This window comes from Hemicordylus capensis, chromosome 2 (genome assembly GCF_027244095.1).
Source record: "Hemicordylus capensis ecotype Gifberg chromosome 2, rHemCap1.1.pri, whole genome shotgun sequence".
NCBI lineage: Eukaryota > Metazoa > Chordata > Lepidosauria > Squamata > Cordylidae > Hemicordylus > Hemicordylus capensis.
In genome coordinates, this window is record NC_069658.1 from 176,126,815 (window position 1) to 176,153,147 (window position 26,333).

Sequence of the window (26,333 nt, forward strand, 5' to 3'; positions counted from 1 at the left end):
TTTACTTGATGTTTTAGATGTTTGGTATCCGAGGCCTGTTTTGTTTAGTATTTGTGAAAGTGGGGTCATGGCGATTACAAACAACAGAGGGGATAGTGAGTCCCCTTGGAAAATGCCTCTTCTAATGCTAACCTGTCCAAGTGCCTCGCCATTGATTGTTAACTGTGTACTCCACATGCTCATTGCTTTTTAAATAAATATCTGAATGTTTTTGCTGACACCAGTTGTTTCTAAACATTTTAGTATCCATGTATGAGGCAATGAATCAAAGGCTTTCTTGTAGTTAATCCATGCAACACTTAGATTGGTTTTTCTTCTCTTGCAATTTTCTAAAATCATGTTGTCTATCAGCAGCTGGTCTTTTGTGCCTCTGGTGTTTGGGCAATTTCCTTTCTGTTCATCTGGAAGCTGTTTGTTAGTTAATAAGTGTTGCATCACCTCATCTGCTATTATTCCAGTTAATAATTTGAACATGGTTGGCAGGCAGATTATCAGTCTATAATTACTTGGAACTGCACCTTTTGCTGGGTCTTTCATGATGAGATGATTTTTCCCAGTTGTTAGCCATTATTCAATATCACCTCCTTGCAAAATGTGATTGAACTGTTCTGATAGTTGTTTATGAAGGCTTGTTAGGTGTTTGACCGCCCTGAGCCATTTTTGGAAGGGCGGTATAGAAATCAAATTATTATTATTATTATTATTATTATTATTATTATTATTATTATTAATAATAATAAGCCAAAAGCCATGCAGTTCATCGTCGCCTGGAGCAGTCCAATTTTTAATTTTCTTTGCTCTTTCACTTATTAATTCTGGTGTTATTATTAGATCTTGCATTTGTTGGTTACAGTGTTTGACCTCTTTCATCCAGCCTGCTTCTTTATTATAATCTATTGGATTGTCCCATAATTTCCCCCAGAATTGCACTGTTTCTTCTTTATTTGGTGTTTCTAGGTTTCTTGCAGTTTCTCCTTCTATGCTTTGGTAGAAACGTCTCTGATTCGACTGGAATTGGAGATTCTGCCTGTGTTGTGTAATTCTGGCTTCATATCTGCTAATCTTCTTTGACAGTGCTGTTATTTGCTGCTTTATTATTTCCAGGACTTCTCTAATTTTCCTTGAATCTAGGTGGTATTTTTGTATCAGATACTGTTTGGTGTTTTCATTCTTCAGCTTCTTGTCTTTCGTATCTTTCAATTTACTAGCATCTGATCTAAGCCTGGAGATTTTATTTTCTAATCTAATCTTCCATTTAGGTGATGTACTACTTTCTTTTTTTACAGGTCTATTGATCTTATATCCGAGCTCTTGTGTTGTTATTGTTGCTGCACTGTACATTAGTTGGTTTGTTTCTTGCAAATTATTGGTTGTTATTTCTGCAAGTGCAGCATTTATATCTTTTAATGCCTGAGTAAGTTGTTTTTTGGCAACTGTTTTTAGAGCTGGAAGTCGAACCCTGGTGGTTGTTTGGTTCATGTGCTCAGTTATTTTTTGCTTTAGTTCTTGTTGCTTTTCTGTTAAACGGCATTTGGGTTTTTGAGGTGAAGGCAAAGGGGAGGTCGCCTGGTTTTGATTTTGAAACAGTTCAGCAACTTGTAAGGGTCTAAATTTATGTTTTTAATTATTACTATAGCAAGGGTAAATTTTATAGCTGATGTTTCATGAAGAGAGGTGTCTGGGAAGTCCAGTTTAGTTTATTCTGTTTGTTATGAATGATAATAATATTATTGTTAAAATCAATAAAAATTGAATTTGGGAAAAAAGAAAAGAAACAGTTCAGCAACAGTGGCATCCTCTATTTCCAACACCTCCTCCACCTGCGCCAGAGCAACTGCTTCAGTTGGTGGTAATTCTTCTTCCATGTCTTGAGCCTGTGTTGCTCTTTGCAGTTCTTCCAGCTCAACTCCTGTGAATACTTTATTTCTTATTATGAATCTTCTCTGGTCTGCTAGCCTTTGTTCTGTTATTTCTGTATCTGGATGCTTCTCTTTCCAAATTTGGTACATTCTTTTTAAATAACCTCTTCTAGTTGGACTAGACTTGTAATAGCAGATCATTATTTCCTTGTTGGCATTTTTCGTATATTTTTTTCGGTTAAGCGACGTTTCTTCCAGTAACCTTGCAGTCTCCAGCCCTGGTTGCTCAACTGAAGATCCTGAGTCCTGCTGCCCACTTGCCACCAGATGTCCAGGGACTCCAGCACCTGGCGCGGTCTTTGTTGACCCGGGCGATGACCGATCCGGTATAGATTTATTAAAGTTACGTCTCACCATATTGTTGATGGGAGAGGCACTCTTTGTCTGGCTCCTCTGGTGAGACCTGTCCAGTATGGTTGGACCTCTGGCATAGCTCTCACCTTCTTCAGAGCACACAAACCCCACAACCACGCCAATAATAATGATTATTATTATTATTATTATCATCATCATCATTATTAATTCAGTTTCTATACCCCCCTTCCAAAAATGGCTCAGGGCGGTTTATACAGAGAAATAATAAATAAATAAGTTGGATCCCTGTCTCCAAAGGGCTCACAGTCTAAAAAGAAACACAAGATAGACCCCAGCAACAGTCACTGGAGGTGCTGTGCTGTAGGTGGATAGGGCCAGTTACTCTCCCCCTGCTAAATAAAGAGTATAACCACGTTAAAAGGTGCCTCTTTGCCCAGTGAGCAGGTATTTACTAAGGATACTGCAGGGGCAGAGGGGACATTAACCCCTCCCATACTCAGTGATTCCCTTCTGCAAGCTACCCCCTCAGCAAACTCATTCACCTTATGAGGAACATGAGAAGTTGGGAATACTGAGTTTTCCTCCTAACATCTAGTTTTGCCCTCATTCAGTTTTTCTTTGTGGAACTGGGGAACTCCACCCACCAGGAATAACATCTCTGGAGGCTTTACGGGGCTTCTGCCCCGAATCTCCTTCGGGAAAGAGTGTATGCGTTCACACACCAGGCAAACTTACTCTGAACTCCCAACGAGATCCTTGGACCCTCTCCACATATAAGTTGGGCTTTGTGATCCAAATTCTAGCTTATCTTGAGATTTTTAAAATGCTGGTTTTAAGCTACTTTTTCTGGAAATACGGGAGCAAACAGGGAGAGGCACTGAGGTAGAATCATTAGCATGATAAGAGGCATGCTCTCTTCAGAAATGCAGATCTTTCTCTGCAGGGAACTCTCCCCCCCGCCCTCCCCCTGCCATTGGCTAGGAAGGAAAACACTGAGGCCTGAGGCCATGTGTACTTGAAAACACGAAACCCGAGAGCTGAGAGGAGGCGCTGCTTCCCTCAGTACCGCGAGTGTACTTCAAAGTGGCTTCACTCATCATTTACCATGAAGCCTGAAGCCAAGTGCGGATAACCTCCTGCTATTGTTTACATGACCACTCATCCTGGGATAAAACGAAGAGTGCTAAGATCCCCATGGAGGCTCTGAGATTAGAAGAGCAGCTTGGAGTGTGTATATGACTGACTATTAAAATGTCTGGCGGGGGGAAGGTTAAATAGCTCCCTCCCTTGCCATCCTTCTGTCCCCAATCTCAGCCTTCCCCCAGATGGGAACATAAAATTGCTTCACTACGTATAGGCTTGGTGTGCATTCATATGATATCGGTTTTGACACTGTCTTGCATATGGGAACTGCAAGGGGCTATTTGCACAGCCACAGCCTGTATTCAGATCTCATCTTGACATTTCAGGTTTAAAACATTGTATATGCCTAATAAAATAAGAGTTAAAAAAAAGTTTTGAGAATAGTTTGCAGGCTTGCTGGGTTTACTCAGAAGTAAATGATTTAGTTCAGTGGGCTTCCTCCCAAGTAAGAGTGCATGAGATTGCAGCTGTATTTTTCCCTCTGTGACTTTTAGAGGTGCGTATGTATTTGTGTGTTTTATTATTGTTGTTGTAATTGAAATGACCTGTCTGCTTATGCCTATGTTTTGCTTTGGTGCTCCCTTTCATTCTCTTGTGCAATGGTATCAGCTGTTCCAAAGCAAAATCCCCATTTTTTTTGTTTGGCAAGACCCTGGTGCTCTTGCACAAATTCACCGGGGAGAGGGGGAGGAGGGGAGGGAAAGCCATCACGTCACGAGGATGTGGTGTAAAATGCGACGGCTAGCTCTAACCAGCTTCAAAACATTAGGGTTTGCTGTAGGATTTTACACCATTTCCTCCTGTGGAGTCTGGAAAGCACCCTGCAGTTGCTTTTCATTACAAAATAAAACCACCAGGAGACACAGGGGTCTCCCACATAGTGTCAACAAGTCTGGCCCTCCTTCATCCCTTGAACACGTACATCTATTGAAGGCTGAAGTATGCGAGCTCAATTTCAGACAAATGTGTTTCCCTTTTGGAAACGGGCTGGTCTTGTGGTAGCAAGCATGACTTGTCCCCATAGCTAAGCAGGGTCTGCCCAAGTTGCATATGAATGGGAGACTAGAAGTGTGAGCACTGCAAGATATTCCCCTCAGGGGATGAAGCCGCTCTGGGAAGAGCAGATGGTTTCAAGTTTCCTCCCTGGCTTCTGCAAGATAGGGCTGAGAGAGATTCCTGCCTGCAACCTTGGAGAAGCCGCTGCCAGTCTGTGAAGACAATACTGAGCTAGATAGACCAAAAGTCTGACTCAGTATATGGCAGTTTCCTATGTTCCTATGTTCCTATACAGCAGTCACTTCTGCAGGGAGTGTCCCCACACAACTCTGGCAATATCGGCAAGTCAGAACCTCAGGAGTGGCACAAATGATGTGGTTCTTCTGTCCCATGTAGGGCAGTGATGTTTGCATGGGGAAAGAACTACACCATCTGCTCCCACCCATGTTATTTTTTGACACAGAGCTGGTACTGATATGGTATTTGAAAGCTATTCCATTTGTTTTCCCATGTATACATTAATGTCTAGAATGGGGGACACAGAAGACCATAGCAGCTACATCAGTGAGTAGATAAATGTATCTTATGATTGTCTTTATAGTTGTGGACAGAGCTCCTTCAGTCTTCTGTGTCATCCCCACACTTCAGTGGCCACCCTGCTTACACAGTGCATGGTGGAGGCATAGCCCTATGTAGTACAATAAGCAGTTAGTTGTAAGGATTAGCTGGCTGCAGTTTGCATCATGTGTAGAGACACTGTCAAAACTGCATGGAGAAAAGCTAGAGGGAAGAGGCTCCCGTGATGCTGTGGTAACACATGATTTTAAGTCTAAGTCATCACATGGCCAATACTTTAGTAACAAATGTGTGCATTAAAGCTAAAAAGGCCAATATCTTCAGGACTATTCCAAGCCCCTTTCTCTATTTCCTGTTTGCATAAAATTAAAATAGGGTTCTTTTCCTCTATCCCTTTTATTATAAAGAAAATACAGGAAGTAATTACCTCTTTTGTGTTCAGTAAACCTATCCCCATCTTCTACTGTTCTGGCCAATGAGTGCAAAGGCACAGGGATGATTGACAGGCATTCCCATTTATTTTTAAATGTTGTTAAAATGATTAGGTATTAATCATCTAAAACTAAAGCAACTCAGTGATGTAAAAGAAACTCTGCAGAGTTTGATGAATTTGCAGTTATCAGCTGAATGACCGTAAGTCTCACAGAGGCAGCACCCCTTTTCCATCCTCATTGTTGTTTTACAATCTAAAACACTTATTGTCTAAAAACAGAGATGGGCAAGCAATAGAGGAAGGAGAGGGAAGTTGAGGTGGGACAAGCGGGGGAACGATGTGTATGTATTTAAACTGTACCTCCTTAGGGCCAGGGAGACCTGGGTTTAAATTCTCATCCAGCCATGAACCTCGCTGGGTGACTTTGGGCCAGTCACTTGTCCCGCAGTCTAACTTAACTTTTAGGGTTGTTAGGAGGAAAAAAAAAATAACCATGTATACCTCCCTGAGCTGCTTGAGGAAGAGCAGAATGTGAATATTAAATTCATGAATGCTAATAACATGAATGCTAATATCAGCCCTTTTGAGTTCAAGCTGGGCTGAAACAAGAAACCAAGGAGGATGACATACAATTGTGCTTATCATAATCCTCCTTATAGCATCGTCAATGTACATGGGCAAAAGTTCCTAGCCACCAGGAGCATACAGTCTAAAGTTTGGCTTTCTAGAGAGAAGTGAGGAAGAGGAGGAAAGCATAAGGGGCATTCAGTTCAAGCTGATGGAGCTGCCTCTGCTGAGGCATTAAGCCAAAAGCTGCGCAGAGGAGGTGGGTTGCATTGGAAGGATAGGAGAGAGACATGGGCCCACATGAGTGGCGGTTCCAGACCCAAGGGTCAGCGAGGGAGAAGAAAAAGAGTAGTTTTAGAGAGCAGGAGACCTCCAGGTGGCTGAAGACAGAAGCTGAAGGAGCAAAAACCAAACTGACGGGGTGCAAGTTGGAGGAGGGGGGAGGATCAGTGCAGAGGGACAGGCTGGGGCATAGCCATGGAGGGTTTTCAAGGTAGAGATGGGAAGTGCGTGCTGGGCATGGAAAGGGACTAAAGTCAGTGCAGGGACTGGTATTGTGGAGGACAGGCCCCTTGACCCTGTTTGTTTTCTTTCCTTCAAGGCCAAAGACACCTCCGCATCTGCCAGGAATGTTTGCAAAACCTCAAGGCACTGAGGGGACAGCTCCGGAGACTGCGGAGCAGACTGACAAGGGTGGAAGCCACTATTGGGATCCTGGTTCCTCCAAGGGAGCTGGATGTTGAGGAGGAAAAAGAGAAAGACAAAAACCAGCAATAAAATGCTGCATATTTATTTTAAAAATATTAAACATTTGTTTTAATAGGATAGGATGTAGAGATAAAACAGCAATAGAACATGCATATTTACTGCTTAAAAATTAAAAAGTTGATTTTAAAGAAAATAAAGTTGTCTTACTTTGAATATTCTTTGGGCAGAGTTGGGTAAAAATGTCTTTGGCCCCAAATGTCTTTGGCCCCAAAGTCCACCCAGCCACAGAAAAGGCTCTATGGGCAGTCCACTTGGGGCCAAGAGATGTTCTGAGAGGTTCAAGAGGTAGCTCAAGATAGACTGCTCCTTGCCAGGAGGCTTGTACAGAGCTTGTCTACCCCAATATGTATGGCTAGGAGGCCTGATTTTGGCCCTGAAGAGGGATCTGCCTCTTGTGGAAGAGGATGGAGTGGTGATGCAGAAGGGGAAGCTTGATTTAGGGCAGGGCTGCACAACACCAGCCCTCCAGCTGCTGTTTGACTACAGTTCCCAACTTCCCATCAACCCTGACTGGGGGAGGCAGCTAGGACGTGCCCCCCCATTTCCTTTGCAGGAAGAAAAGCCATTTCCTTTGCAGGAAGAAAAGGCTCTCTGTAGAGCATGACACTCCCAGTAGAGAACAAAAAAGGCAACCTCCATATCTGCCTCCACCCAGGGCCTTCAGGCCCTGCTGATCTTCCAAGGAAAAAACCCAAAAGAAGCAACCTCTGTATCAGGCCTTCTCCAGGGCCTTCCATCTCTGCTGAGACTCAGAGAAAAGGACCTAAAGAGGCAAACTCTGCATCGGGTCCCCATCCCAGGACATCCCATCCCTGCTATGGGCAATCTCCCAAGTATGGGCAATCCACACTTGGGGGAAAGAACTCAAAGAGACCATAGGCGGAACTGGGGGGGGGGCAGGCAGGGCACGTGCCCTAGGAGCCACTGGGGGGGCACCACGCCAGTTCCTGCCACCCCCACCCCATTGCCCACCTGCCCAGCCCCAGGGCCCCTCAGCCACTTGCCTCCTGCTCCCTAGGATCGGTGGGCGGGGCTTCCAGAGAGGTCTCCCGGTAGGCCTCCCTGAAGCATGAACTCAGCAGGCCCCAGCAAGCCAGGAAGGAGGCAGGCTGAGCTCCCTGCAGCAGACCAGACCATCCAGCACAGCTTTTGCAAGGTAGGCTGTGAATTCCTTTCTGTGGTTACCCCCGTATATAGGGATCTGCTTGCCATAGGGCTTTGAGTGGGGCGAGACTGAGAAGTCTCTGAATATTTAATTTAAAACAGACTGAAAAATGTGCTGGCTTTAAAAACAAAAACTGTCTAAGGCCTATAAGTGGCTTGTTTCATGTCAGAAAATTACAAAAACCTCTGGAAGAAATATTTATTCATTCTTTCATTCATTTATAAATGCACTTATGTTCAAGTTGTTTTGCAACCCAGAAGGTCTGAGTGAGAACTGTGAAGCATGTGTTGTGCTTTTATTTTATTTTATTTTTCTTGTGTGTGAACTGCTCTCCAATAACTTGCAGGGACTTCAGGGTAAATCTGGCCAACATGTGAATGCAGCACCTCCATTCCAGAGGAGATGTGTCTTAAAGGGCTTTAAAAGCCTCGTGTGAAAAACCTCCTGGAATCAAACTTTACTGAATTTCAACCACTTTCAACCATGCAGGGTGAGCCTATGTTTGTTTTCTCAGAATTCTAAACAAACATAGGCTCACCCTGCATGGTTGAAAGTCTCCTTTGCTAATCTGCAGCGAGGGGGGCCATTTTAATAATTAGCATTGCTAGTGTGTTCTAGGCATTAAAAGTAGCACAAATATATAGTACTCAATGTATATCACTATATACTGTGAAGTGTGCATGTGTGTATTCAGTGAAATGTATTTCCATTTCACTGCCGCATACTTATTTTGAAATATCAGACTTAAATCCTTGGGGGCCTGGGATGTGTGGAGGCCCTGGACTTTGAGGGGCTGGGGGCCCATTTTAAAATCTCATCTTGGCCCATTCCAAGCTTGCTATGCCCCTGGCGGTCACTACACATGGGTTTCTGCACAACACCTGCACAGAAGAAACTTCCATGTAGAAAATGTGTCTCTTGTAAATTGACCGTGAATTTTCCATCCATGACTGGGATATTTGAGAGTTAGAGTCAATAATAAAAGAACAGCACACTGCTTGTGACAGGAAGGGGCAAATTACAATGATTTCTTAGTCGGGCAGGGGCTGGTTTGGGACCCCGGCAGAACTTGGCTGTCTGCTCCTGTTGCAAATGCCTCTGTCTAGTGTGGCAAACTAATGTATCCTCCTCCCTCTTGGTGTCAAAGTAAGCACTGGTGTGGTGAATGCACATATACCCCATCATGAGCCAACAGTCATCATAAGACAAAGGCTGGCAGGAATCATTTACTGGTTTATAGACACGCCCCCAACACCACCACCTTCTTCTTCCCCTATTTTGCTAGTGGCTATTTAGGCAGGTGATCCTCTAGGACAGGGCTGCTCAACTTTGGCCCTTCTGCAGATGTTGGCCTACAGTTCCCATAATCCTTGGCTATTGGTCACTGTGGTTGGGGATTATGGGAGTTGTAGTCCAAAAACAGCTGGGGGGCCTAAGTTGAGCAGGCCAGCTCTAGGACAAAGTCATGTTTTTTTTAAAAAGAATGAGATGAGACAGAGAAAAATGACACCTGGAATCCTTGCATAACTCCTGACTGTTGTTCTAAGTCTTTAACAGAGATGGCTCATGTTTTCAGGTTTTGATCAACAACCATGCCTAGAAGGTACAGTGTTCATTTTAACAGGGATTTCCAGATATTATTGACTACAAGTCCCATCATTCCTGTTTGGACAGGGGCGCAATTTCAGTGCTTGCCCTAGGTGCTATTTTCCCTAGTTATGCCTCTGATGTGCACCGCTCTGTTCTGCCTCCTTGCCACCTGCCAGTCAGTCAGTCAGGGCTGCCCTTTCCCCGGCCCGCATCTCAAGGCAGGGTTAGGGAAATCCACCACACCCAAGACAGCCAAGTGACCAGCAGCATTGTCCCACCAAGGCTCACTTTTCTCAACCTCCTGGCCATTGTACATGGCCTGAAAGGTCTTTTCTGCCTTCTTGACATTGGGTTTATTTACTCTGCAGTTGTCTTTGTTGCACTTGCTCCTGAAGCAAGGTGTGCAAGTCAGCCAAAACTTGAAGGATTTGTAATTTAAGGAACACAGGAAGCTGCTATCTACCGAGTCAGACCATTGGTCCATCTAGCTCAGTATTGTCTACACAGACTGGCAGTGGCTTCTCCAAGGTTGGACTCTCTCAGCCCTATCTTGGAGAAGCCAGGGAGGGAACTTGGAACCTTCTGCATGCAAGCATGCAGGTGTCTCCCAGTCATGGTGCACATGCTTCCTCCCCTGCAGAGTCTGAACTTCTAGAGGTGCAAGAGAGAGGGTTGAAGAAGTATAATGAACTTCCTTTTACAGGTATGCACACACTAACATCACTTTAAAAAGGCATCCATGACCTCTTGTCAGAAGATATAAGCAGGGCAGTATTTATCATGGACAGGTAGTGGAAAACAGAAACCACATATGTGAATAAAGCAACAGACTTACTCAGGGGCGTAGCTAGGGGGAGGGGGCCCGTGTTTGCCCCTCTCCCCAGTGGTCCCTCAGAATGAGGGAGATCATGAAGAAAATAGGGAGGGGTGGAGCTGCCCCCCCCCGGAGTTCTTTGAACCCACCCGCTCAATTATAGCTACACCCCTGCTTACAATGCCTCCACAATGAACCTTTAACCCACTGGTCTTCAACTCGTGGATAAGGACTAAAAAGTGGATCTCATAACCAGCATCATCACCTTTTACCTATATATCTATCAATGAAAGAAGCCTGAAGACTGGGAGAGATCAGATGCCAAGGAGGACGGGGCTTCAATGCCACTAACAGATGCACAGAAATTTAGGCACAGACGCTGCACTGGCTGAAATACCCTCTTGTCTTGTAAGGTAAAGGTAAAGTGTGCCGTCAAGTTGATTTTAACTCCCAGTGCTCTGTGGTTTTCTTTGGTAGAATACTGGAGGGGTTGACCATTGCCTCCTCCCACACAGTATGAGATGATGCCTTTCAGCATCTTCCTCTATCGCTGCTGCCCAATATAGTACCAGCAGGGATTCGAACTGGCAACCTTCTGCTTGTTAGTTAGGCATTTCTCTGCTGCGCCACTTAAGGTCTCCTACCCAGCGATTAGTGATCCAAAAGCTCTGCTGGGTGGGCCCTCAGCAGCCTCTTCTGTATCTGCTCATCGGAAAGTTGAAAGTGTGGTGCAGAAAACAAACAGGTTAATGGCCACAGAAGGCCCAAAATCAAAAGTGGGTCTCATCTGACAGGTCGGAGTTAAAGGAGGCTGCGGGTGGCGGGTCTGATGAAGCAGTCGCCCTCGAGCGTCTGCTCGCCATTTGTGGCCAAGCCCTTCCGCGTCAACGCCAGTCGCAGCACTGCCGCCGCCTCGCACCGCCATGGAATGGGAACTCCCCTTGAGCCGGTGAATTACCGCCCAGCAGGCAGCTCCTGACTTGGGCGGCGCCGCCGGGGCGGGCAGCGCAGGAATGTGCGGAATTGGGAGGGCTGAGACGGAGAGTGCCGACCGGCGAGGACCTGCTGCTGCTGGAGTGCAGGTGGAGAGCGGAAGGGAAGCGAGGCGCGCCCGGGAGAGCCCCTCCCCTGCTCCCGCGCTGCCTCCCATGTCCAGGTACCCGCGGGAAGGCAGGCGTGGCACGGCCCTTCTCGGCGAGTGCTGCCGCGTCCCTTTCTTGAGCAGGGCGCGCTTCGTTCGTGGGGTTGGGATTGCCTTCGTCCAGTGGCGGGAGACGCTGGCCGTGGACTCGGGAATGGGAGGACTCCTCGAGGAGGTGCCCGAACTCTGCCCAGCAACCTCTCCGGAGGGAATTCTCCGCAGGCGGCGCCCCTATTCAAACATCCCCGGCGGCTCCAGGTTTGCCTTGGCATTGCCCGCTCTCTGATTGCCACAGCCGCGCCGAATATTCGCCGCTGCTTTAAAAGTCTTCTCCGTCCCACCACCACCACCTCGGGTATGTTTCGAGTCTTTATGTACAGAAGTCCCCAGACTTTCTGAATGACCATGGGTTGGATGCCTTCTCTGTGTGACTGACTGGAGTATGTTTCCCTTAGAAGCGTGAATTCTGAGCCTTTGCATTTTCAAAATGGCTAACTTGTATTATAGGGGTAAACGAGGCTTGTGTTCTGTTAGCAGAGATAAGTTATCTATTGCAATGCGCTCAGTGGGGCTGCCTTTGTATGGAGTTTGGAAACTTCAGTTAGTTCAAAATGCGGCAGCCTCTAGGGTAACTTGGAGGGATCATATTTTGTGTGCTGCCCTGTTCTCAAACAGTTGCACTGGCTGCCGATATGTTTCTGGGCAAAATACAAAGTGCTGGTTATTACCTTTTAAAGCCCCGAACCGCTTGGGTCCTGGCTACCTTAGGGAGTGCCGCCTTCTGTACGATCCCCATCCCATGTTGAGGTGCCTGCAGTTACCACCCTATGCCTGGTGGTGACTTCGAGCAGGGCCTTTTCTATAGCTGCTCCTGGCCTATGGGTTTGAGTTCCTTGTTGGCCTTCAAGAGAGCCCTAAGAACTAACTTGTTTGGCCTGGCATTCCAAGGTTTTGAAATTGTTCTTAAATATTTTTAAATGGTTCTGAATGGTTTTTTAATGGTTTTTATATTGTTTTAAGCAGTGCATTTTAAATGGTGTTTGTTTTTATGTTTTTTTAAACTTGTGCACCACCCAGAGCCTTTGGATGGGGCAGTCTAGAAACGTAATAAATAAATAAATAAATAATTTAGTTATTTATTTGTCTGCTGGAACTGGAAAGTGCTCCCAAATCTGTGCCTGATGAGGCAACGGAACTCTGCCCCCACCCCCTTATCCACATTTTGGCTTCAGTTCGAAGACAAATTTCATGCCCCGGGTTTTGATTCCTGGGTGCAAGTATGTCCCAGACTTTCCTAGTAGTCCATGTCTTTAGATGTGCTGATAAATTTCACATTTCTGGAAAACTGGGAAGTATAGTATTACACCTCTTGCTCCCACCCCATTTCTAGGGAGACATTTACCAGTGTCTCCACTTCAGACTTTTCTAACTAAAATTAAGGGTGCCTGCATACATTTATTATTTATTTATCATTTTTATACCGCTTGACATGTAAATCTCTAGGCAGTGTACAGATGCCAACATTAAAATCACAGGTTAAAATACATAAAACACAATATTTATTTATTTATTTATCATCATAATTTATTTATCACATACCGAATGTCAAGGCTCTAGTTTATCAGGAAGTACCATAACCATTTCAGGACTCTTGTCAGTGAGTGAGACCAAGGGTCTGTATGCACACATGCATCCTCACACGAAATTAAATGTTTTCCGGTTTACCTAAGCTCGTGAGGGCAAGCGGCACTGTCTGTCAGAGAGTCTGTCCCTTCCCTTAATGGTCTTCCTCTACGTTCTCCCCTACTCATCCCAGTCTATTCTGTATCTGGGCAACCAGTAATGGGAACCGTCTGGATTAGGTGGAAGTGATCTGATTGCCAAGAACTCAGTAGGCCTCTTTGCTAGTGCATGTTGAACTGTGGAGTCTGTCATTCTGGTCTAATATACAGGTGAAACTCGGAAAATTAGAATATTGTGCAAAAGTCCATTAATTTCAGTAATGCAAATTAAAAGGTGAAACTGATATATGAGACAGACGCATTACATGCAAAGTGAGATAAGTCAAGCCTTAATTTGTTATAATTGTGATGATCATGGCGTACAGCTCATGAAAACCCCAAATCCACAATCCCAGAAAATTAGAATATTACATGGAACCAAGAAGACAAGGATTGAAGAATAGAACAATATCGGACCTCTGAAAAGTATACAGTGTACTGTGCTTGATTGGCCAGCAAACCCGCCTGACCTGACCCCATAGAGAATCTATGGGGCATTGCCAAGAGAAGGATGAGAGACATGAGACCAAACAATGCAGAATTGCTGAAGGCCGCTAATGAAGCATCCTGGTCTTCCATAACACCTCATCAGTGCCACAGGCTGATAGCATCCATGCCACGCCGCATTGAGGCAGTAATTGCTGCAAAAGGGGCCCCAACCAAGTACTGAATACATATGCATGCTTATACTTTTCAGAGGTCCGATATTGTTCTATTCTACAATCCTTGTAATATTCTAATTTTCTGGGATTGTGGATTTGGGGTTTTCATGAGCTGTACGCCATGATCATCACAATTATAACAAATTAAGGCTTGACTTATCTCGCTTTGCATGTAATGTGTCTGTCTCATATATCAGTTTCACCTTTTAATTTGCATTACTGAAATTAATGGACTTTTGCACAATATTCTAATTTTCCGAGTTTCACCTGTATGTTAACTCAGGAATAAGCCCTACTGAGTTTAATGGAGCTAACTCCCAAGTAAGTGTGTCTAGATGGCAGCCTGAATATGTGTGTATTCTGAGAAAATGGGACAATATGATAGATGCGCTTATCTACACAGAAAAATGTTCTTTCTGGGTTGTAGGAAAGTGCTGCCAAGTCTATATAAACAAGTAAAGGTGGAGGAATGCAACTGAAAGTGTAGCATAGGCAGGCAGGAGTGGGAGCTGAACTCTCATCCCACCCTATTAGGGCTCTATATGGTGCCCTAAACAGTTTTCTCCAGATGGGTGTTTTGAAGCCCAGCAGCTTGGTGCTGGAGGGGGATATATGGGGAGCAGGGGTTATAGAGTGAGAAGCACAAGTGCAGAAAGGGCTCTGCCATGGGCCTCCGGTGGGGAGCAAGAGGGGCGGTTGCCCTCCCCCGGGATTGAGCCAGTTCCCACTGAATTCCGTGGGGCATACTTTCAGGAAGGGGAATAGAGGATTGATGGCTCCCCCCACCCACCGGAAAAAGTCCTGCAGATGCCCATGGGCTCTGATTTCCTGTCCCACCCCACTTCACCCATGCTGTACTTGAAAACCGTCCCATTTGGTATGGATTTGGCATCAGGCCCAATTTCAACACCTGCTGCCATTCCTAGTTTAGCTGCCTCCTAGATGGGCTGGAGGGAGGGAACTGGAGAGGCAAGGGTGAAAAGGGGTTTAATGTCAATAAATGTATAACTCATTGGTGGGAGGGGGGCAGCCAGATGACAAAGAGGCTATTCCCACGAGCAGCAAAAATAGGGCTAGGAGAGCCCTATTTTTGCTGCTCGTGTAAACCACCGGGCTCTCAGGCTAGCCTGCTTAAGTTGCCTTCCCCTTAGTCCAGGTTAGCGGAGCGAGCGCTCTGCTAACCTGGGTTAACGGATCGTGAGTTGCCGCAGTGCGGCTCCGCAGCAACTCATGAGGAGACCCCCGACTGGGAGGCTGAAAAGCAGCTAACCCGGGTTAGCTCACGCAGGGCATGCTGGAGCTTCCGGGGGCCATGCGGCCCCTGATCCTCCCAGCCCCCGCTGGCTCTGTAACGGAGCCAGCAGTTGTGTGGGCAGCTGATCCTACCGCCCTGCTCGTGTGTGGGGAGAGCGGGCTAACCTCCCCCCCCACTAACCCCCTAGAGGCTCTTCTCACGGATCATGAGAAGAGCCTCAAAGTGTTCCACCAGCCCCTGAGGAAGCAAATCATCTGGCATGCTCAGTACCATACACAGTGCTGCTCTAAGACATTTTGTTGCCTTAGGTGGCTTGTACCATTTGATCCAAGAATTGTGCCCCAGGATCCTGTTGGACATTGCATGGGATCTTGGGAATGGACTGTAGACTGATTCCCTGAGGCCCCTATGTTGCTACAATTGCTACCCCATGAGCTACTTGGGTGGCTTGTATAGTCGAGTCAGTCCTGAATCATACAGGAGAAAGCTTCCTTTTTATGAAATGCACTGCAAACATTGGAGGGCAATATAGCTCTTGGACAGCAGAAGCTGAACTCAGAGTCTGTCCATCTATGTGCTATGAAAGCAGCCCAAGTCAAAACTCTGGTTCTGTGTTGTTGAGGCTCACAGAACACTGTGTGGTCAGAATTTATCCCCACAACCTTTCTGGACACAAAAGGGCTCAGCTCTGCTACATGTGAAGTAATCACAGAGCAAAGCACCTCTAAGCACATGGAAGACAACTAAGCAACAGCCTGCCCTGTGGACACATCTGGGAGCTGAGCTCCTGTTGCCAGGTATGAGGCTGTGGCCTCCAGACAGACTTTCCATTTTGGCTCCTCCCCTTTTAGGAATGAAGTCTTGAAAGCATGACACTGGTCTGGAGGTGGAGTGGATCTGAGTGTCAGAGGAAGAAGAGGGCTGACTCTGGATGACTATTTGCAGTCTGTTTGGTGACTCTTTCATCCTGTTTCTGTGACTGTGTCAGATTTGCTAACGGGGTGGGTGGGGTCAGGAACTGAACTCAGCTCAAACTCTAGCCCTTGGAGAGACTGAGATCACAACAACGTTGGGGAAATGCCTTATCTTTTGTTGCAAAAAGAATGGTAAAAATTATGGTGATGCTGGAAAGTGCCCCTTCCACTCTGCATGAAATCTTGCAATGTCCAATCGCCAGCTCTGGGATATTTTCAAGATCCAAAACACAAACCCTCACTGTGTTTTATGAGCACTTTTGTGACTATTTTCTACCCTTCGCAATAACCAGAGATTGAAAAATGGCTTGAACATGTGGCTTGAAACTGGGTGCGTGTGTTTCTGCCCCCTGCCCCTTCCTCTGTTTGCTCTAAGGCGCATGCATGTGCACGCACTCACACATTTTCTGATGTCCGCTCAGTTAATTTTAGATCCCGCTCAAGTTGAAACAGGAAGGCCCCACTCTGAATGCACATGGTGCACACACACTGCCTTGATACTCCCATCCAGAACAAAACTCATTCTCCACACAGATGAAGAAAATTAGAGAGAATGCTGGCCCCTTCCCAATTGCCACTGCAGCAGCTAAGAACTGTTTCTGCAGACATGTTCTTCCAGCACCTGCTTTTCCAAAGTTGTTGCTATTGTGGCTCCTGTATTGAAAAAAAGGAACAATGTTCCAGGAAACTGTGTGTGTACATGCGCATGTGTATGAAAGCATTCAGGCAGGGAGCATTTCCTGTCTATTGTGTGGCTCATCCCGTTGATTCTGGCTGGCGGAGCTATCAGAGTGAGCATCAGTAGCTTGGCAGTAACAAAGTTCACTGTTTGTGGGCATGCATGAAAGTGTGTATGTGTGTGGGAGACAGGAACATTATCTGGGTTTTCTATCTTCAGGCTTGCCTATCAGCAACAGTCTCTTAGAAAGCCTTCTTCTGAAAGAGAAGCAAGTTAGATTCAGCAATGATGAAGACATCATTGTTTCTTGTTTTTTGGTAACAGCACAGCGGCTCTCCACAAACAGTCTAGACTCAAGGCCATTTAATCCAGGTATCCATCACTCCAGGATGATGCCTTGATCTTGTATGTTTATCTTGCTTGGAGCCTTTCCTGCTGAATTAGATCACAGCAAACGAGTAAATTCTACAGCTGTCAATGTAAAATTGACAGCTTTAGCAGCACCATTAATATCCCTCAGTTGTCTGCGGCAAGCCTGACAAGTTTGTCTTGCTCGGTTTATAAACTGGATGAAATTTTGTGATTCCCTGGAATGCCTTGTTGACATCCTTTAGGTCAATGTGCCCACACTCTCTGTCTCCTGGGGTTGGCAAGTTCAGATAGGACTTCTGCTTTTGTCTGACACATTTTCTGACATCTATTTCCTTTCCCACCGAGCGTCTAATCAGAGTCTTGTCATCACCTTTCCTGCCTCTCCCTTCAAAAGGAAGTGCTTTGTGCAGAATGTAGAGTCAGGGGTGGGTGTGAAGCTTAGAGGTTGGTGAAAGGGGAAAGGGTATGCAGTTCTTTCATTGGTAAGCATTGAGTGTTCTTGGAAGATGTGGGGACACATTTGCATCTGGAAGTTTCTTCATAGGTTTGTTACCGGGAGATGATGGTATGTCATACTTGCTTTGTTTTAACACTCCCTTACCATCCGTCTTCTAAGAAAAATCCAGACAGTCAAGGTGGAGAATAACAACGCTAACTTGACCCTCAAGGGAGAGCGGAAGCACACTTGAAAACAGGAATCGCTGAGTGCTGGAAATGCATTTGCCTGCTGTTGCTGGATGTACAATCTTCTCTCCAAGTTTGAGTTCAGGGAAAACCTGTTCTGTCAGTTAGCAGCAGCAACCAGCTGTGGACTGTGCTGACCAGCTGAAGACCTTCGACATCATGAACTCACCCACTCTCGTTTCTAGGAGCAATTCTTCAGTTTTTCAAAAAAGACTGTGTATTTTTAAAAGGGAATTGAAGACTTTTTTAAAATATACAAACAATACTTTGAACTATAACTATGAAAATAAGGCGGACAGTCTGCCTGATGTGAGAGAAAATCAGTGTGTGATGCAGAGTCAGGTAGGTGTGTTCATAGTGTGGCTGGGGCCTTGGGGTGGGGCGAAATGGTGCATATCCCACAGGACGACAAACCACACTCACTCTATTTTAATGTATATCTGGACCCTCCAAAGATTTTCTGTGAAGATCCACGTTGGCGCCACCCCTCCCTATTTTCTTCATGATCTCCCTCATTCTGAGGGGCCGCTGGGGAGAGAGGTGAACATGGGCCCCCTCTTCCCTAGTTACGCCCCTGTCCTAAGTTATTTGTCCGCCCAAACTAAAGCACTCAGCAGGAATTTTTGTAAAAAGTTCTTTGAAAATAAAATTGGGAACAAAAAGAGTTCTAGATAATTCATTCATGCAGGCAATTGTTGTTTTGGAAGACAATGTAGCAGTTTCCTGCTTCTAAGTAAGGAGGAGAACTAGTAGATCTCTGAGGTCCCTTCCAACTCTAAAACTATGATAATTTTTTCTGTAACCACATTGGCAGGATGTTTTGTTGAGTCCATCAGAGTGGGTAGAATGTTGCTGGACCTCAGTAGAGATAGTAACATTAAATATTGTGGATTTCTTACAGTTGGCTATATAGATGGAAATATCCCCGAGGTTTATAGTTCATTCATTATTTATTATTTCTTGTTTACACAGTCAGACAGGTGTTATTGACTGGTTTGTTTTATCCAGACATCGAGTCCTTCCCAAGGAACTGGGATGGCTGAATTTTATTGTCAATTGTTATAGATATCGTCGCAGAATATAGGCTGTTCCCAGTAAAGATGCTTTTTGAAATTGGCTGATGGTGATTTCTGTGGCCCCTATGGTGTTGAGGTGCTCTTCAAGGTCTTTTGGAACTGCACCCAGGGTGCCAATTACCACTGGGATTATTTGGTCTTTTTCTGCCACAGCCTTTCAATTTCAATTTGTAGATCTTTGTATTTGGTGATTTTTTCTATTTCTTTTTCTTCTGTTCTGCTATCCCCTGGTATTGCTATGTCGATTATTTTCACTTGTTTTTCTTTCTTCTCGACTACAGTTATATCTGGTGTATTGTGTGGCAGATGTTTGTCTGTTTGTAGTCGGAAGTCCCATAATATTTTTACATCTTCATTTTCTTCAACTTTTTCAATTTGATGGTCCCACCAATGTTTGGCTACAGGTAGCTTGTATTTTTTGCAGATGTTCCAATGTATCATCCCTGCTACCTTGTCATGCCTTTGTTTGTAGTCAGTCTGTGTGATCTTTTTACAACAGCTGATTCGGTGGTCCACGGTTTCATCTGCTTCTTTACAAAGGCGGTACTTGCTGTTTGTTGTGGATTTTTCGACTTTTGCTCTAATTGCATTTGTTCTTAGTGCCTGTTCTTGCGCAGCCAGTATTAAACCCTCTGTTTCTTTCTTCAAGTTGCCATTCTTAAGCCATTGCCAGTTCTTGGTGATGTCTGATATTCCATTTATGTTGTGCAAATATTGACCATGCAGTGGTTTATTTCTCCATTTTTCTGCTCGGTTCTTGACTTGTTCTTTCTTGTAGGCCTGCTTTGTTTCATTGGTGTTGAATAATTTCTCGTTATTGACCATTTGAAGTGCATCTTCTTCACTGTCCTTGATATATTCTTCAAGGCCTCTTTTCTCTTCCTCTACTGTTTTATGGACTTGCAGCATTCCTCTTCCACCTGAGTTGCGAGGGAGGTATAGCCTATCAACATCACTGAGGGGGTGCAGAGCATGATTGATGGTCATGATTTTCCTGGTCTTACGATCCAGCGTCTCTAGCTCTGCCTGGGTCCAGTCTATTATTCCGGCAGTGTATCTGATAACAGGTATAGCCCAGGTGTTTATGGCTTGTATGGTGTTCCCACCATTGAGTTTGGACTTGAGGATTTTTCTAACTCTCCTGATGTATTCACTTCCAATTATTCTTTTAACTTCAGTATGTGCAATGTTACCAGCCTGGAGAATGCCCAAGTATTTGTAACGTTCTTTCTCTTCCAGGTTCTTGATCTTGCTTCCATTGGGCAGTTCTATTTTTTGTTATTTTCCCTCTGTTCATTATTAATGCAGCACACTTGTCTAGTCCAAACTCCATTGCTATATTGCTACTGAATATACGGACAGTGTTTAGCAGTGATTCGATTTCTGACTGGGACTTTCCATACAACTTCAGATCGTCCATGTACAACAGATGGTTGATTTGACTTGATGTTTTAGATGTTTGGTATCCGAGGCCTGTTTTGTTTAGTATTTGTGAAAGTGGGGTCATGGCGATTACAAACATCAGAGGGGATAGTGAGTCCCCTTGGAAAATGCTTCTTCTAATGCTAACCTGTCCAAGTGTCTTGCCATTGATTGTTAACTGTGTATTCCACATGCTCATTGCTTTTTTCATAAATATCTGAATGTTTTTGCTGACACCTTTTGTTTCTAAACATTTTATTATCCATGTGTGAGGCAATGAATCAAAAGCTTTCTTGTAGTTAATCCATGCAACACTTAGAATGGTTTTTCTTCTCTTGCAATTTCTAAAATCATTTTGTCAATCAGCAGCTGGTCTTTTGTGCCTCTGGTGTTTGGGCAATTTCCTTTCTGTTCAACTGGAAGCTGTTTGTTAGTTAATAAGTGTTGCATCACTTCATCTGCTATTATTCCAGTTAATAATTTGAACATGGTTGGCAGACAGGTTATCGGTCTATAATTACTTGGAACTGCACCTTTTGCTGGGTCTTTCATTATGAGATGAGTTTTCCCAGTTGTTGGCCATTGTTCAATATTATTAATTATTATTATTATTATTAATTCAGTTTCTGTACCGCCCTTCCAAAAATGGCTCTGGGCGGTTTACACAGAGAAATAATAAATAAATAAGATGGATCTCTGTCCCCAAAGGGCTCACAATCTAAAAAGAAACATAAGATAGACACCAGCAACAGTCACTGGAGGTCCTGTGCTGGGGGTGGATAAGGCCAGTTACTCTCCCTCTGCTAAATATAGAGAATCACCACATTAAAAGGTGCCTCTTTGCCAAGTTAGCAGGGGTTCATAACCAGGTTGGGCTAAGAGAGGATTGAATATGCATAATACCATATTGTCTGCATGCATCCTCTGCTCTGAGTCCTCACTTGTCAAATCTTCAGTGTTTGCTACAGTGGAACTTGTAACAATTCACTGAAAATACAAAATGTGAATTGCCCCTCAGTAATTGCTACAGGTTCTACTGCCAAAGCATATAATATAGAGGTCAGCCCTCTTTATAGATTGCTGGGGTGGAAGATTTCATTAAATAGAATCATTGCCATCAGCGAAGATTTGCTTCTCTTAATGGCTCTGAAGATGATCAAAGGCGTTTTCTGTGAAAATCAGTGTGATGTAGTAGAGTGTAATTCTACTCCAGGGAGACTCGTGGTGGCCCAATTTGTTATGGGGTGGCGAACAAATAAATTTTATTTTAAGTTTATTATGTATGTTCAGCTCCATTTAAGCTTATCTAGTATAGAGGACTTTTTGTGCTTACCAATTTCAAGGGGTGTGTGTGTGTGTGTGTGTGTTGAGCTGCAGTACTGTACTCATAGTTTAATTAATTAATTAATTAATTTGATTTCTATACCACCCTTCCAAAAATGGCTCAGGGCGGTATACACAGTGAAATAACAAATCAATAAGATGGATCCTTGTCCTCAAAGGGCTCACAATCTAAAAAGAAACATGAGATACACACCAGCAACAGTCACTGGAAGTACTATGCAGGGGGTGGATAGGGCCAGTTACTCTCTTCCTGCTCAATAAAGAGAATCACCACGTTAAAAGGTGCCTCTTTGCCATGTTTTTCTATTCTTAAGGTCAATGATCTTGTTGTAGAATAGAGTTACTTCCAGGGGTGTAGCAAGGTTGGAGTGGGCCCAGAGACAACATTTTAAAATGGGTCCCCCACTCACTGAAGCACAGCTCATGAAGTAAATAAATCTTAAATCAGGCTGAATAGTGGTAACAAAAAGCATAGTATAATTTATACAAACACACACACACAGGTTATATATAGGTGTTTTATATATATATATATATATATATATATATATATATATATATATATATATATGTGCCACAATAGAACATCATCCTAAATTATTTTTTTTAAGGTTTTGCAAATTGTGGACGATGCAAGTCATTTCATGGTACTAGAGAAAGACATGCTGTTCTGGTTGCTCCAGGTCTTAACACTCACATCAGTTTTGGAGAATGAATACAACTGAAGGAAGCCCGGGCAGGTGTGTGTCTGGAGGAGTCAGTCATGTGGCTTGCCTCTGCCCCCCCCCAAGGCAGTGGGCCCCCAGACAACTGTCTCCCCTTTCCCGATTATAGTTACGCCCCTGGTTACTTCTCTCTCTGCTCTTGGGCAGTGGTGGCTCAAGACTGCTGGGTGCCTGAGGCAGGGTGCCAGTTACCCTCCTCCCTTTGTGCACACTGTTGTCCCCCACTTTCCCTTTTTTTAATAGTGGGGGCAAAAGGGCATATTTCTGCCTTTCTAACATCCTAGTAATCTGGTGTCTGAGGCGACTTCCTCACCTCGCCTCATGGAAGGGGTGACAAAAGGTTCCTAGGGCACTAGGTGCAATGAAACCCAAGCACAGTTCGACTGTGTCCTGGGGCAGGGACTCCCAGTCTTGGGTCCCCAGCCAGCCAAAGGTTGTGGCTGGGGATGATGGAAGCTGCCCAGTAACATCTGGGAATCCGATAACCTCTGCACTAGGGGATGTGAAGAAATCAAGGAGTTATAGGGTTCGAGAGCTGGAGACTTGCAACATATTACTATGGTAATTGTACTGGTGAGGTTAAGAAAAAATGTATATGTCTGGCATTGGTGTCATGTATTGCTACTCTTCCAGTTTCTAATTGCCCAGGTCATGACTTTTAAAGTTTGGGACTCTTTTTTAGTATCTTTATGAAGTGATTTGTTCAGGGCATGGTCTGATAGTCCATGTCATTTCCCCTCCTAGAATAATGTCTCCTCTGAAACTTTCCAAAAGAAAAAGAATCCATCTGTAAAACTGAGAACATTCTGTGCTAGGGCATAAATGGTTCTGGGTGTGTGTTTTCTGTAGTGGCCTGAATCTTTCAGGAAAAAAGCTTGCTTTTGTTTATCAGACTGGGAATTTTGAACTTGGAAATCAGCTTGTTGAAGATCTGAGTGCCACTTTGCTATTCTAAGAACTTGAAGTACCCATGGGTAAATACTCCAAACCAGGATTTCCCCATAGCTTATATATTTCCTGTAGTATATGAATCTTGAGGTAGTCTTTTTCCCCTTAGGAAGGACAACCCATGGACTTTGCAGAATATTAACTGGGACTCAGAAATACTTATAGTAACTGAATTTGGAACGTGCTAGAGGTATTATACAGAGGACTGAGGATCCAGGGCCACTCCTTGGTTGCCTTTTAGCAAAAGCTGAAATATAATAAAAACAAACATAATGACTATATATAAAGGTAAAGGGTGCCCTGGAGTTAGTGTGTCGACTCCTGGCGCCCACAGAGCCCTTTGGTTTTCTTTGGTGGAATACAGGAGGGGTTTACCTTTGCCATCTTCTGCACAGTATGAGATGATGCCTTTCAGCATCTTCCTATATCACTGCTGCCCGATGTAGGTGCTTCCCATAGTCTGGGAAACATACCAGCGGGGATTCGAACCGGCAGCCTCATGCTTGCTCGGCAAATCATTTCCCGCTGTGCCTTTAGGTGGCTTAACACTACATGATAAACAAGACACACAATGGCAGCAGAAGCACCCCTTATAATTCTACTAGTCTCTTCAGGCTTATCAGTGGAGTGTTTCATGCTGGCCAAAACCCAAAGAGAAAAGGTAAAAGCGGAGGTGGGGATGGCAGCAGTCCCTGACAGGATCTAAAGGTTAATGATCAGATTCACAACTCAGAAATGTTGCATGTGTTAGTTTAGAAGTTACTTTATAACTCTGTCATGGTTTGGAGAAAATGTTAAAGACAAACCCTTTGCATCAGAAGGTCTCTAGTTCCTCCCTTATTAGATCACTTGGGTTCTTCCTCTGTTGCAGAGCTGAGTAGGATCTTCTTGTTCCTACGGGGAGAGGAGAGCCGGTCTTGTGGTAGCAATCATGACTTGTCCCCATAGCTAAGCAGGGTCTGCCCTGGTTGCATATGAATGGGAGACTTGATGTGTGAGTACTGTAAGATATTTCCCTCTGGGGATGGAGCCGCTCTGGGAAGAGCAGAAGGTTTCAAGTTCCCTCCTTGGCTTCTCCAAGATAGGGCTGAGAGAGATTCCTGCCTGCAACCTTGGAGAAGCTGCTGCTGGTCTGGGTAGACAATACTGAGCTAGATAGACCAAAAGTCTGACTCAGTATATGGCAGTTTCCTATGTTAAAGGGGATCCTATTCCCAAGCATTGAGAATAAGTGAAGGTGTTGGCAGAATTTTTCTTTTCCAGCAGAGCTTTTCTCTCTCTGTCACACTCCCCCCATCCCTGTACTACTTGCCATCCTGTGAGGATGGCAAGTCTTTCTTTGTGAGGATGGTCTTTCTTTCATTTGAGCTGAGTGGCAGTTCAGTCAATGTTGAAGGGAGGTCTTAAAGACCTCTAAAACTCTTAAAGAGATAGCTTATTGAATTGGGTTCCTATCAGGAGTATGTCTGCAGACGAATTGGGTGGCTGTTCTTGGAAGAATGTCTGGAGATTGGATACCTATGCTTCTTCCTAAATCAGCAACTATCTCTATGGAAGCAGTTTTCCAGGTCATCCGATTTGTAGTGAAGTTGATAAATTTCTGCATTACGTTCTGTGTTTGTGATTTGTTCCACATTCCTGAGTGTGAGGCAAACGTGCTCTTTTTTTGGTAAGTGAAGATTTTTACTCAGTCACCTCTTGCTGTTCTTATTTCGAAGAGTATATCATCCAGTTTGTTGCCATGTCTTCAGTCAAAGGTTTGTTACTTGTTTTTTGTTTGTTTTTTTAAACTCTCTTAGCAGATAAGCCACCATCTCTTGACTCACTGGGGTGGCATGATTTGGCCTCTTTCACTGCAGCAACAGGTGGACCTTCAAGCATGTAAGGGTAACTGCTGATCTAGTAAATATAATAAGAACAAACATAACGACTGTATACTACATGATAAAACACAGTGGCAGCTCAAGCACCCCTTATAATTCTGCTAACTTATCTTCAGGCTTATCAGTGGAGTGTTTCATGTGGGCCAAAACCCAAAGACAGCTCCCCACAAGCCCTCCAATTGTTGTTTGACTACAACTTCAATAATCCCCAGCCATTATAAACTGTAGCTGGGGATGTTTGGAGGTGGCCCACCTGAGAGCCTCCTAGGTGGGTCACCTGTACTTTAGTGTGTTGAGTGCCAGATTTTGGCATTGGTTGTAACAGATGACTGCTGGGAGGTGTTAATGTTGTTGGACTCTGTTGGCAGGTACAAGAAATACAAACTATGTACAGCCACCTTAGTTGATGATGTCATTATTTCCTGGGGAATTGCCTTTCTTATATTTGTGCAATTAATGAAAATGTAAGATATAGGGTAAGAGAGAAATGAATCAACTGTTGAGTGCTTCCAAGTGTCTGTGTTCTTGTCTTGATAAAGTATACTCAGAAAGAAGGATGCCGCCGCCACCCTGTGGATCATTATTATTATTATTATTACATTTATATGTAAAGAGTCACCCAGCTAGTATCATGGCTGAATGGGGATTTGAACTCAGGTCTCCCCGGTCCTAGTCCAGCACTCTAACTACTACACCATGCTGGCTCTGGATGGTGGAAGGATGCCAGTCTCCTGTGTCACTCCCTTTTTATTTGATTTTTAACTAATCAGTATTTGCACTAATCCCACCCCTGCACCCCAGTAATTGAAAGAGCAGCAGTATAACACCAGAAGAAGAAGAGGAGGAGGAGGAGGAGGAGGAAACTGTGGTCACAACAGCAGAATAAATGCCTGCTTACTTGGAAGTAAGCCCAAGTCATTGTGGGGACAATTGGGATAATGTAGTGCAGTTTCAGCAAGTGATTTATTAAGTGCAGTTTTCAGGAAGTTAAGAAATGAGTTGTAAAATCCAGATACCCAGGAGAAACAGAAAACCAGACTGACACATGGTTTCTTCCATTCCAAGCCCCACAGGAATCTCAGTACAGGTGTGTGTGAAATG

The 26,333-nt window shown here is 44.4% G+C and overlaps 1 protein-coding gene across 6 annotated transcripts in view; it reads left to right on the top strand.

Moving 5' to 3' along the window:
• The first annotated feature begins 7,811 nt into the window (after positions 1-7,811).
• The window catches only part of LOC128344363 (breast cancer anti-estrogen resistance protein 3 homolog), a 36,672-nt gene continuing 18,150 nt past the window's right edge, over positions 7,812-26,333 (top strand). For 2 of the 6 annotated variants that reach the window (XM_053294347.1, XM_053294348.1), the window contains exon 1: positions 17,607-18,176. In XM_053294347.1, the coding sequence (XP_053150322.1) occupies positions 17,994-18,176 (183 nt within the window). In that variant the 5' untranslated portion in view covers positions 17,607-17,993. Of the gene's footprint in view, positions 7,874-11,162; positions 11,783-17,606; positions 18,177-26,333 lie in introns of those variants that run through there. The other 4 variants (XM_053294352.1, XM_053294349.1, XM_053294351.1 and 1 more) reach the window with 4 other exon arrangements.